The sequence below is a fragment of the Heptranchias perlo genome, chromosome 23 (genome assembly GCF_035084215.1).
Source record: "Heptranchias perlo isolate sHepPer1 chromosome 23, sHepPer1.hap1, whole genome shotgun sequence".
In the NCBI taxonomy this organism is placed as follows: domain Eukaryota; kingdom Metazoa; phylum Chordata; class Chondrichthyes; order Hexanchiformes; family Hexanchidae; genus Heptranchias; species Heptranchias perlo.
This window is the reverse complement of record NC_090347.1, coordinates 19,929,680-19,943,035: the sequence shown is the minus strand read 5'-3', so window position 1 is coordinate 19,943,035 and position 13,356 is coordinate 19,929,680. Positions and strand designations below refer to the sequence as shown.

Genomic DNA, 13,356 nt, shown 5'->3' with positions numbered 1-13,356 from the left:
TTATTTCTACTGATCAAGCTCCAAACCAAACTTTATCCAGATGAGAAAAATTAACAACTTTTCTCATTGTCATTCAAACTGGCAGACAGGAACATTTTAGTGGTGACCTATTACAGGCCTGATTAAACTGGAGAATTTTTTTTCCGGGTATTTCTAGTGAATGATTAACATTTCACATTGTTCATCATTGGGAAGTGTAAGTGCTTGTGTCCACTCTACCTGAGCTTCCACCAACCATCGAGAAATGGAGGTTTTACCATCATAGCCAGGTCTAAACTGAAGAGTTACTGTGCGAGGGCCAATGTTAGAGATGGCTAAGTTTGTGGGGGAACCAGGCAATTCTGTTGGAAGAAGCACACATGACATACAGTATTTTAATAAGGAACTTAAAAAAAAGGAAATATCCACAGAAACAATGCTACACTTTAGAATGTCGATCTTAAGCGAAAATAGATTGAACAACAGTTGGGAGCAATTGTATATTCCTCTCACTCGTTCTGAAGCATTCCAGGCTGGCAGCATTTCCCTTAAAGTGCGAAGCTCAGTTTCTCAGTCAAAGAGTGACCCTTAAAGATACTTTCTGATTTGGAGGAAACCAATTAAGAATTGTCGAATTTCTGGTCTCTTAACATTTCCTGGCAATCTCACTCACAGAGGCATAAGTATGACTGGCAGAAGTGGGAATGTTCATACAAGTGCAGTAGGGGATGGCTTTTCTGAGATAGAGGTTAAAATGTGTGGGTTGAGTTGGGGGAACTTTTGATCACATCTGAACACGTGATAGCTTATGTGGAAGTTCTGGCTGGTGATGGAAGTGGAGCAGTATTCTATTCATCTGCATGACACACTTTACTTTGATAAGCACAGAAAACAGCAAAATAATATTTTCAGAAATAACCCCTATGAAGGATGATGAGGTTCAATTTACATCGAGAAAAAACATACAACTTTTAAAAGTCCTAGGTAAAAAATATACTGAGGATTTCTAAATGTTTCTCTATTTGTAAATTCTGCACTTAATAAAGTATAGAATGGTATTTATTAGAAGAATTGTCATTCTGGGCTGTTCATTACTTTTTTCCATCTTTGTTTATTTCACTTGTTCCTTTCAAGCCCGAAGTTGACTTTCGAAAACTGTCCCCTCCAACCAAACACAGCTTTAAAAGAAAGCACAGAATGGGGCAACATCATCCAGTATTCATCTTTGTTATTTTGAGGCTGAAAGCAATGTTTAGCAATAGCATTCACAAAAATGACAACTGGTTTTTGAAATATTAAGTTGAAAAATTTTGCTAAGTTGAATTTTAAGTGAGTTTCCTTTTAATGAGCTGGAGAGTGAACAACCAAGTATTCATATAGTCCAGATTTAATTTTTGTGAACACCCGATTCTAGGTGGGATCATGTGGGGAATGAAAACTTCAGTTTAGAAAAAAGGCAAAATAGTCCTGCAGAAGAAAAATGTTGTGCTTTTAATTGTATAAAAAGGACAATTTTGGCTGATAAAGTATTTTCCAAAGTTAAATGAGGATTTTAGCAAATAAAACTTATGGGATTGTGCAGCTTCAAGTAAGTAACTCAGCATCTTCGGATAATGGAGATGGTGATCATCATTATCTACTCGTGTAATTATACCAAGATAGCCAATGTAGATATTCTTCATACCTGGAGGAACCCCTGAGGAGATGGTGGATGAGGAGGTCTGTCCCTGTCCCTTAGACGTCATGGCAGCTACCTCAATGGTATAAGTGGTGAGAGCAGTCAGTCCAGTAACACGGTAGTCCAGTGTCACATTAGGCAGATAGTGCGTCACCCGTGTGTTAGTGCGATTGTACTCTTCCCAGGAAATGCGGTAACCTAGGTAGGAGCAACAGCGCAGACATTTGAATTATTTGCTAATAATACTTTGTAACTGAATGTAAAGGGGATTCATTCAATTGTTTTGAGGACTGGGATTTCAAATATGCTGTTAAATATAACAGGGATTTTGTGACAGCAGAAAAGATTTAATAATTCAATCCTCGCATAACCTCTTCAGGATTACAATAAGCTTTCTTTTACCGAAGTAAAACAATTGCAACTTCAACTGTATTCACAGAACATTCTGAAAGAATAATGTTTCTATGGGGCTGTACTTTTCTGTAATTCTACTTTATAAATGACATTTAGCATTGTTAATTTACAAAACTGAATAATGATTCACATTCCAAGGCCAAGGACTCATTTAACCAGTCCCTTTGTGGTTAATCAAACAGATTAATCTCACTTTGTTTGGAAAATCTGCTAACTCAAAATGAGTTAAAGTTGTCAAAATGAAAACAACCAGCTTCAAAAGCAGCTGCAGCAGAATGCGAAACCTAGAAAAGGATTTTAAATGTGTGGAAGATTGAAAACCAGAGCCGCTGCTGTGTTGAAATCACATGATAGGTAAGGAAGTGATATCTTTCTAGGAACATAGTGGGGTCATTGCCGAAATCCAGGAAATGATTACACTCTCTTGGTTTGTTTCTTAGTAATGAAAACATAAGGGTTAGAAAGAGCACATTGTTTTGTGATTTAAAAAATGTATTTGAAAAAATTATGCTATGCAATAGCAAAATGTACAAATCTGAAAGCTGTGAAGCCAATTCAGTGCTCTGGTGACTGAAATGGCTATCCCATGTAAGTACTGTAATAATTTCGCCAGTCTGACTTGTCCCAAAACAAGTCCACCAGTTAGCTTTCTCTAAAATCAATAAACATGACAGGCTCGTTGTTCTTTTTTTCCCCATTTAGTATAACTTAATCCACCTTGCCTCCCAATGTATCAAAGAAACACTCAAAGCCCTGCTGTTCACTCTTCTGTGATACACATGTGAAAGAGGGGACCAGGGCAAAAATGTCCATTCAGGTTACAGAAATTAATTCTAAAATATTATTTTATGTTTACATAAAAAGCAAAATATTACCAAGCTTCAGAAAGTCTAACCTGTGAGAATTCCATTCTTTTCATGTGGTTCTCTCCAGCTGACTTTCAGAGACGTGTCCAGGATCTCTGTGAAACTGAGGTGTCCGATTGGACCAGGGTCTGAAGAAAGAACAATGTGATTATGTTAGGGCACTTAATCCAACAGTCACCACAATGTGTAACTATTTCTTCCTGTTAGAACCCTCAAATGTGGAAGATCACAGTGGATGGGGGAGCGCAGTGAAAACAGATATTTATAGCTGGGACACTAGCATAGTGGAGCACTGTACAGTTTGATCACAATTTCCTCTGACTTGCATTCTACTGTTTTGGCTATGCAGTTCAACATTCTATTGGTTTTGTCCTTTTGAGGTTTAACCTTGTCTGATGTTTGTTGATTGCTGCTCTGTATTGGTTGGAGATGTTGAGTCTACGAAGGCTACGTTAGATCCCTTTCAACTTGATCCTTAGCTATTTCAACACCATTCATGAAATATGCATGTTGCCCACTTCTGCTTTCTATGTGCAATACTTTACCACTTTCTGCATTAAATTTCATTTACCATTGTTTGGTCACTGTCATGTTTGTTAAGATGTGGAGATGCCGGTGATGGACTGGGGTTGACAATTGTAAACAATTTTACAACACCAAGTTATAGTCCAACAATTTTATTTTAAAATCCACAAGCTTTCGGAGGCTTCCTCCTTCCTCAGGTGAATGTGGAAATGAAATCCTCGAACCTATCGCATTTATAAATCACAGAACAATGCCTGGTGATTGCAGAAAGTCTTTTCAACTGCCCGTTGCCAAGGCAACCAAAGTGTTCAGACAGATAGGTGTTACCTACAGGGCCACCGAATACACAAATGGCCAGAACTAAAAAAACAGATGATGTGGAGATGCCAATTAAAAAAACAGAGCGAGAGAGGCAGAAACATCCGGAAGGAAAAGACAGCAATTGACCCGTTATATTAAAAACAGATAACATTTGTTCGCTGGTGGGGTAACGTGTAGCGTGACATGAACCCAAGATCCCGGTTGAGGCCGTCCTCATGGGTGCGGAACTTGGCTATCAATTTCTGCTCGACAATTTTGCGTTGTCGAGTGTCTCGAAGGCCGCCTTGGAGTACGCTTACCCGAAGGTCGGTGGCTGAATGTCCTTGACTGCTGAAGTGTTCCCCGACTGGGAGGGAACCCTCCTGTCTGGCGATTGTTGCGCGGTGTCCGTTCATCCGTTGTCGCAGCGTTTGCATGGTCTTGTCAATGTACCATGCTCTGGGGCATCCTTTCCTGCAACGTATGAGGTAGACAACGTTGGCCGAGTCACAGGAGTATGAACCATGCACCTGGTGGGTGGTGTCCTCTCGTGTGATGGTGGTATCTGTGTCGATGATCTGGCATGTCTTGCAGAGGTTACCGTGGCAGGGTTGTGTGGTGTCGTGGACGCTGTTCTCCTGAAAGCTGGGTAATTTGCTGCGAACGATGGTCTGTTTGAGGTTGAGTGGCTGTTTAAAGATGAATAGTGGAGGTGTGGGGATGGCCATAGCGAGGTGTTCGTCGTCATTGATGACATGTTGAAGGCTGCGGAGAACATGGCGTAGTTTCTCCGCTCCGGGGAAGTACTGGACGACGAAGGGTACTCTGTTGGTTGCTTCCTGTGTTAGTCTTCTGAGGAGGTCTATGCGATTTTTCGCTGTGGCCCGTCGGAACTGTCGATCGATGAGTCGAGCGTCATATCCCGTTCTTACCAGGGCGTCTTTCAGCGTCTGTAGGTGTCCATCGCGTTCCTCCTCGTCTGAGCAGATCCTGTGTATTCGCAGGGCCTGTCCATAGGGGATGGCCTCTTTGACGTGGTTAGAGTGGAAGCTGGAAAAGTGGAGCATCGTGAGGTTGTCCGTGGGCTTGCGGTAGAGTGAGGTACTGAGGTGCCCGTCTTTGATGGAGATTCGTGTGTCCAAGAAAGAAACTGATTCTGAGGAGTAGTCCATGGTGAGCTTGATGGTGGGATGGAACTTGTTAATGTTATCGTGTAGCCTCTTTAGTGATTCTTTGCCGTGGGTCCATAGAAAGAAAATGTCGTCGATGTATCTGGTGTATAGTGTTGGTTGGAGGTCCTGTGCAGTGAAGAAGTCCTGCTCGAACTTGTGCATGAAAATGTTGGCGTATTGGGGTGCGAATTTGGTCCCCATGGCTGTTCCATGTGTTTGGGTAAAGAACTGGTTATCGAAGGTGAAGACATTGTGATCCAGGATGAAACGGATGAGTTGTAGGATGGCGTCTGGAGATTGGCTGTTGTTGGTGTTGAGTATTGATGCTGTCGCAGCGATGCCGTCATCGTGGGGGACGTCCATCGTGGTGAGAAGTGTTCCTGATTCAACTGGTCCGTGGGTACTGAGTTTTTGTAGGAAGTCTGTAGTGTCGCGACAGAAGCTGGGGGTTCCCTGTACGATGGGTTTCAGGATGCCCTCGATGTATCCAGAGAGGTTCTCACATAGGGTTCCGTTGCCTGATACAATAGGACGTCCGGGTGTGTTGGCTTTGTGTATCTTTGGGAGGCAGTAGAAGTCTCCCACGCGGGGAGTACGTGGGATGAGAGTGCGTAGGATGCTTTGAAGGTCTGGATCGAAGGTCTTGATCAGTTTGTTGAGCTGGAGTGTGTGTTCTTTGGTCGGATCTGCGGGTAACCGTCTGCAGTTTTCCTGGTTGTCCAGTTGTCGGTATGCTTCTTTGCAATAGTCCGTTCTGTTCTGTACGACTATGGCTTCTCCTTTGTCCGCTGGTTTGATGACGATGTTGCGGTTGGTCTTGAGAGCGTTGATGGCGTTGCATTGTGCTCGGGTGACATTCTGGACTGTCTTCTGAGTGCGCCTGATGAATCTGGCATTGACGCATTTCCTGACAGCTTGAGCATACATGTCAAGCTGAGGGCAGTGACCCTCCGGAGGAGTCCAGTTTGACTCTTTCCTCTTCGGTTGCTGTACCGTGGATCCCTCTGTCTGCTGTTCCGGATAGTTGATTGTCTCATTGGGTTCGCTGCTGGAATTTTGGGGTTTGTGGAAGAATTCCTGGAGCCTCATTCTCCTGATGAATTCCTCTGTGTCCGCCGCGAGACTGGGAGGGTTCCCTCCCAGTCGGGGAACACTTCAGCAGTCAAGGACATTCATCCACCGACCTTCGGGTAAGCGCACTCCAAGGCGGCCTTCGAGACACTCGACAACGCAAAATCGTCGAGCAGAAATTGATAGCCAAGTTCCGCACCCATGAGGACGGCCTCAACCGCGATCTTGGGTTCATGTCACGCTACACGTTACCCCACCAGCGAACAAATGTTATCTGTTTTTAATATAACGGGTCAATTGCTGTCTTTTCCTTCCGGATGTTTCTGCCTCTCTCGCTCTGTTTTTTTAATTGGCATCTCCACATCATCTGTTTTTTTAGTTCTGGCCATTTGTGTATTTGGTGGCCCTGTAGGTAACACCTATCTGTCTGAACACTTTGGTTGCCTTGGCAACGGGCAGTTGAAAAGACTTTCTGTAATCACCAGGCATTGTTCTGTGATTTATAAATGCGATAGGTTCGAGGATTTCATTTCCACATTCACCTGAGGAAGGAGGAAGCCTCCGAAAGCTTGTGGATTTTAAAATAAAATTGTTGGACTATAACTTGGTGTTGTAAAATTGTTTACAAATCTTTGTTGAGCTCATTCTGTCGTTTCTGGGCAGCCTCCTTAAATTCCACTGACACTTCTCGTTTAGATTAACCAATTTGCATTGAGTTTCAGAATCGTGGTAATTGATGCAAATTAGAAAAATAATGGTCCCAATACTGAGTCCTGGTGCAACCCCCCTCAGTATTTCCCCCTACCCTGATATTAACTCTCTAATCAGTACTCGTTGTCTTCAGTCAGTTTCTTATCTAAACCTAAATTTTGCCCTGAATCCCCAAAGCTTTGACCTTACTTAGTAATTAGTAACCTTTCGTGTGAAACTTTATCAAATGCCTTTTAGAAATCTAAGTACACAACATCATAGGGTTTGATTTGGGTTGGTTTTTCAAAGAAATCAAGGTGGTTGGTCAGGTAGGATATTCCCTGTCTAAAGCAGTGTTGATTGCTGTTTATTGGATTGTTGTTGTACATATAATCCTCAAATTTATTCCTGATAATTGATTCCATTATTTTACATGGAATTGCGGTGAGACTAATGGGCCTGTAGTTGTCTATGTCTGTTTTGTCACCTTTTTGTATATTGGCACCACATTCATTCATGTCCAATCTTCTGGTATCTTTTCAGTGTCCAGTGACTCTCAGTGATTGTCAGTGCCTCACAAATCTCAACACTCTGAGATAAATACCATCTAACCTGGGGATTTATTTCCTTTCAGCTCATCTAGTTGCCCTCTGGTTGCTTATCCAAGTGATAATTCTTCACAGGTAATTGTCAGCAGGCTATTCAATTGTAAGTGGTATTACAGCTGAACCCCAATCCTGTCGACATACACAAGCAGTATTTCCATCCGTGATCCTTCATGGCGATCAGGAACAGGAAAGCTGTCTGATTTTTATGGCTGGAACATTTGAGTTTGTCAAGGCAAAATGATGGTGCTCTGTGTTGCAGCAACAGCATGTAACACTATAGAACTGTGCAGGTGCAGATTCAATCCCTCATTCCACTGAATTTCCAATCTCACCTGCACAGCACTAGCAGACATAGAGAAGAAGCCAGGAGTCTCCTTGCAAGAAAGTGGGATCGGGGTAGGTTACATCAGACACGGAATTTCACTGGCCTGCTCTTGTGTTCCTCCTGGTTGCTGGCTAAGAGCATCGTTGGTGATAGTCTCAGAACTGGAAATCCATCCCACCCTCCAGTACATAATAACCGTGTGATTTGGGAGGGGAGAGGAAAGGAAGGACCAGTATGGGGAACATATTAAAATGGCACTAAAGTTTTCTTAAACCACATAACAGCCTTTAGTGTTGGAAATACTTGAAACTGTGGTAATTGTTACAATAAATTGATGCAGAGATCAGGGTTTATCTATATAATTAAGTTTTGCATCTGTAGGGCAAACATATCCCTGGGGCATAAAAGGTCTAGACAGCAAATAATTAAGTCAGTTGCTGCATTTAATAATTTATTAATTTACTGCCTGCAATTATTTAAATTACTCACAATATTTTCAAAAAAAAATCATATATTTAGTTCATTTTACAAATTCATGAGGTCCTCACTATAATTAATGACATTTTGGTCTGAAAGTAAGAACTTAGAACCTCAATTCCTCAGTAATAACCCCATCCGTTTTGTCCATGAGCAACACAAGGGATAATCAACTAGTATATTATACACATTTGGAAGGACTCATGCAGCTGAGAAAATACTTACAATCTTCATGTGTGCGCACAAGGTGGGCTGGACTCCTGGGCCCATCGCCTGGTGTTGTGAAACACAGCACTGAGGTGTAATATTCTGCAAACCTCTTCAGACCTCGGATGTAACCAACATGGACCATATCCTGGAAATTTGGCCGGACTGTCACCATAGTAAAGTCTTCAATCTGACCGGGCTCCCAAGCTAATAGCTGAAAGATTAATATAAATATTGGGGAGGGGGTGGGGGAAGGAGGGAAGTTTTATAACGCATTGCTGTAAACCAACATATTTTCAGCAACCACAAGGTTATGTGTTCTGCTGTTATGTGTTTTCTTATTCTAGATTAACTGCAAGGAAAGTGTAGTGAATTTCAGTTCTCTACCAGTCAGAAAGTTAATTTTGTGTGAATTTTATTGAATATGTTGTTATTGCAAGAATGACCATTTTAAATGTGGAACCTATTTTTGGCTATTTAAGTGAAACTACAGCAACTTTTCTTTATCAATTTTTCAAAAAGTACATTAACATTTATATTTTATGAAGCTACTGGACATTTTGGTGCAGAAAATAATCAAGAAGGCAAATGGAATGTTGGCCTTTATATCTGGAGGACTAGAGTACAAGGAGGCAGAAGTTATGCTGCAGTTATACAAAACCCTGGTTAGACCGCACCTGGAGTACTGTGAGCAGTTCTGGGCACCGCACCTTCGGAAGGACATATTGGCCTTGGAGGGAGTGCAGTGTAGGTTTACTAGAATGATACCCGGACTTCAAAGGTTAAGTTACGAGGAGAGATTACACAAATTGGGGTTGTATTCTCTAGAGTTTCGAAGGTTAAGGGGTGATCTGATCGAAGTTTATAAGATATTAAGGGGAACAGATAGGGTGGATAGAGAGAAACTATTTCCGCTGGTTGGGGATTTTAGGAGTAGGGGGCACAATCTAAAAATTAGAGCCAGACCTTTCAGGAATGAGATTAGAAAACATTTCTACACACAAAGGGTTGTAGAAGTTTGGAACTCTCTTCCGCAAATGGCAATTGACACTAGTTCAATTGCTAAATTTAAATCTGAGATAGATAGCTTTTTGGCAACCAAAGGTATTAAGGGATATGGGCCAAAGGCAGGTATGTGGAGTTAGATCACAGATCAGCCATGATCTTATCAAATGGCGGAGCAGGCACGAGGGGTTGAATGGCCTACTCCTGTTCCTATGTTCCTATTTTGATTGTATGGTGCTTGTGGGAGGAGGGCCACGGCACGTCCAGGTTTCTTGGCATAACTGCTCGAGCTGGGAGCAATGTAGGTCAAGGGGTTGAGGCAACTTGTTTGGTCTTGGTTTCTAGGGATTCATTAGGGCCGGAGAACCTTTTATAAAATGAGATTGCTGTGATCTGGTAACTTAAGCTTCCTACAGTCATACCCATAAAGTTTTTCTGGACCAACCAGGATGAACAGATTTCTGTGATGAAAACGTGTCCTGTTCGCGTGAACTGTGTGGTAACACAAGGCTTTTTCTCGGTCTCCAACTTTCCAACATCCATAGCAAAATGATACTATAGGGCTGGCTGCCCTGGTGACTCCGTCAGTAAATTTGGTGTCTGATATACTCCTGTATTGCCTGGTTTTAAGTTACATGATTTTACATGACATTAGTTAGGCCAGGGCAAGGGAACACTTGAAAGAAAGACTTGCATTTATACAGCGCTTTTCATGACTGTAGGATGTCCCAAAGCACTTTATAGCTTTTGAAGCGTAGTCACTGTTGTAATGTAGGAAACGCGGCAGTCAATTTGCGCATAGCAAGGTCCCTTAAACAGTCATGTGATAATGACTAGATAATCAGTTTTAGTGATGTTGGTTGTGGGCTACATGGGTGAACTCCCCTGCTCCTCTTCTTCTTTGCTGACTTCACTATGATTGCTGTCAGTCCAGGGAGTTTTCATTGGGCTGCTCTTAAGTGCAGCTGTGTCACTGCGGGGTGGAGTTATAGTGGGTAAAGAACTAATTTATCTATCTTTCATCAGCGATGGAGTGTCCCACTACATATGGCTTTCTGACTGGTAGAGAGTCCAAAATCTCAAAGAGTTACAGATAGTTTAGAGCGATAGCCTGGGAAGAATCCACTGCTCCACTCTTCAATATCAATTATTGATCAATAGGAACAGTGGAAAAATTAAAATCCTCGTATGAATAGTTTCAGTTCAGAGGCAGTATGGAATTGCCTCCAAATATTTGTAATTTTTCAGTTACAACATACCAGAATTCCTACACAGTTACCAGTGATGAAAAGCAATTGATTTACAGGAGTCAAAGGAAACACACATTCAAAAAGTTAATGCTCTTGGAAGTTTTCTGACAGGCTTACTTGCCAACTGCGGTGAAAGAATTGATGAGATTTCTCACCATCTGCTTCAAAACTGTATCAGAGAGGATGAATGGGGAGAGTGTAGATAAACCTTTGATTATATAGCTGTACTGACAGTGCTCAGCTCTGCAGCTGGAAACAAGTGTGACTCATCCAGCCTACCACATGTGCTATTTTTCTTCAATTCCTTGGGGATTAATTTTACACTGACTGACTAGACATTCCAAGCAGATTTTCCAGTTTTACCTCATTACCTTTGCTGCCATTAGGAAATGTTTGTTGTGGTTGTCCACAATCCTTCTCTCAACATGATTCTGATCCTTACTCTTCATAGAAGTTTACAGCACAGGTGGTGGTTATTCGGCCCATTGTGTCAGTACCAGCTCTTTGCTAGAGCAATCCAAAACAAATCCCACTGCCCTGCTCTCTTCCCATATCCTTTGCTTCAAATACTTATCCAATTTTCCCTTAGAAGAAGCAATGATCTCTACCTCAACCACTCCATGTCCCAATAACCTGCCAAATAAAGGAGTTTCTCCTAACCTATCTCCTCACTCTTTTACTAATTATTTTAAATTGATGACTTCTCATCACTGACTCCACAACCAGAGAAAATAATCTTTCCCTATTCATTCGATTAAAATACATCATAATTTTAAAAACCTCTATTAAATCTCATTTTAGCCTTCTCTGCTACAATGGAAATAATCCCAGCACCTGAATTCTCTCCTCATAACTATAGTTACCCATCTCTCACATCATCCTGGTGAATCTACACTGTATGCTCTCTATGACTTTATTGTCCTTTCTATTATGTGGTGCCCAAAAATTGCACACAATAGACTGCCTTCTACCCAATGTTCGGTATGCATTCACCATTATTCCTTTGTTCTTGTACTCTGTTCTGCTATTTATAAAACCCAAAATTCTTTTGACCATTTTATGGCTTTATCTACCTGCACTTTCAGGGAATTATATATTTGAACCCCCAGGTGTCTCTGCTCATATGCACCCCTCAGTGTCTTTTCATTAAGTGTATACTCCCATTACCTGTTTTTCCCTCCCAAAATATGTTACCTCACACTTATCCACATTTTAAATCGGTTATTTCTTCAAAAGATTCTCTAAAATTAGTACAGAACTTGCCTTTAATAAATCCATGCTGATTGTCCTTGATTAACCTTTGTATTTCTAAATGCTTACTAATTTTATCTTGAATAGTGGATTTTCAGAGTTTGCCCACAACTGACGTTAGACTAATTAGATAATAGTTACCCAGTTTATCCTTCTCTCCCTTCTTGAACAAGGATTTTACTTCGGCTACTCTCCAGTCCCATGGTACAACTGGCATATTTAAGGTGGATTGAAAAATTGTGCCCAGAGCCTCTGCTATCTCCATTCTGACTTCTTTCAGCTTCAGAGGGTGCATATCATCAGGGACTGGTGGCTTATCTATCTTTAGTACTCAACTTATTTATTTCAAATTGCAGAGTTTTGACTAGAAATTAGACCTTACACCAAGCTTTCACTTTGCCATTGATTTGTAGGAAGAGATTTGAAGTTAAATCTCTTGGATTGAACCAAGACAAACTCAACACATCTTTCACATGGATACAGATGGCTTCACATTTTAATGAACGTTATACAGCTGCTTACTAAATCTGCATTGTATTTTGGTTGAAGAATGCTTGCAGCCACTTGCTGTACCGCAGGCTGAGTGTAGCTACCGTGAAATGAATAGTTTTCTGTAGAACTGGTAGTTGGCAAGTATTCATGATATTGTGATTGCTTCAATAAGTCAGTTTAGTGGTTTTGTGATTTAAGTTCAGGTTTTATTGCAGTGAGACATTGCTACATCCTTGACTTTTAAGAATGACTTCAGGAAGCATAATGGTTCTGCTTATTCCAGAATTTATATTAAGGTATGGAATCTCATTTGAGAATTTACAGCACAATCATTGGTCAATCCCAGAATTATGAAGAAACAGAAACTGTAGATTCTTCACCCAAACTCCATTGTAAAATTTGTGTGTGGGTAAAAACCAAAAATGCAGATGTCTCTGTTGGGAAACTGTGAGTAGTGGGGGAGGGGTAGTGTAGAATGGCATGCAGTAGTGCAGCAGCCATCCAGAGCATGCACCACGCATTAATCCTAATTGGAGGAAAAGCTACTCTCAATGAGGCAATAAATGGTTTTCCTCCTGTCCCTTTTTTAAAAAACTTATCGAGGAATGGAGCTCTTTCTATTTCAGGTACCCACTGAGAGTATCAAGCACTTCCAGGTCAGGTAGAACACAGCTTGATGCAGAATAAAGTATTTTTTTCCATTTCCCACACGAGCCATTCTTAGGCCTGTCTGAGTAACATTCCTTAGTAGTGAATTGGGGGTAGTTTTACGCTGAGGGTCATGCCCACTAGGAACTGGATTGAAAACGTCCTAACAGAAATAATAGAGAATATGAAAAGTAGAAGAAAATCTCTTGTTAAAAAAAAAAGAATAATCAAGAGTGAGAACCTTAGATGATTTTATCTCCTTTAGAGTCCAGGTACACTGAAGTTTTTTTGCAGTGCCTTTGTTGCTGCTCTGGTTGAGATCAGTTAACTTAGCACAGACTAGAAGTCAAATTTGAGACCATCCCGGCCTGCGTGATTCAGTAACACAAAATGAATTG

The 13,356-nt window shown here is 41.3% G+C and overlaps 2 protein-coding genes across 2 annotated transcripts in view; both read right to left on the bottom strand.

Moving 5' to 3' along the window:
- The window catches only part of sdk2b (sidekick cell adhesion molecule 2b), a 712,889-nt gene that overhangs the window by 185,566 nt on the left and 513,967 nt on the right, over positions 1-13,356 (bottom strand). Inside the window, exons 19-22 of the mRNA XM_068004137.1 lie at positions 8,331-8,526; positions 2,967-3,065; positions 1,664-1,855; positions 220-341 (exon numbers count right to left, since the gene is read on the bottom strand). Of these exons, the coding sequence (XP_067860238.1) occupies positions 220-341; positions 1,664-1,855; positions 2,967-3,065; positions 8,331-8,526 (609 nt within the window). The remainder of the gene's footprint in view (positions 1-219; positions 342-1,663; positions 1,856-2,966; positions 3,066-8,330; positions 8,527-13,356) is intronic.
- The window catches only part of rpl38 (ribosomal protein L38), a 535,859-nt gene that overhangs the window by 258,289 nt on the left and 264,214 nt on the right, over positions 1-13,356 (bottom strand). The gene's annotated exons all lie outside the window — the stretch shown is intronic.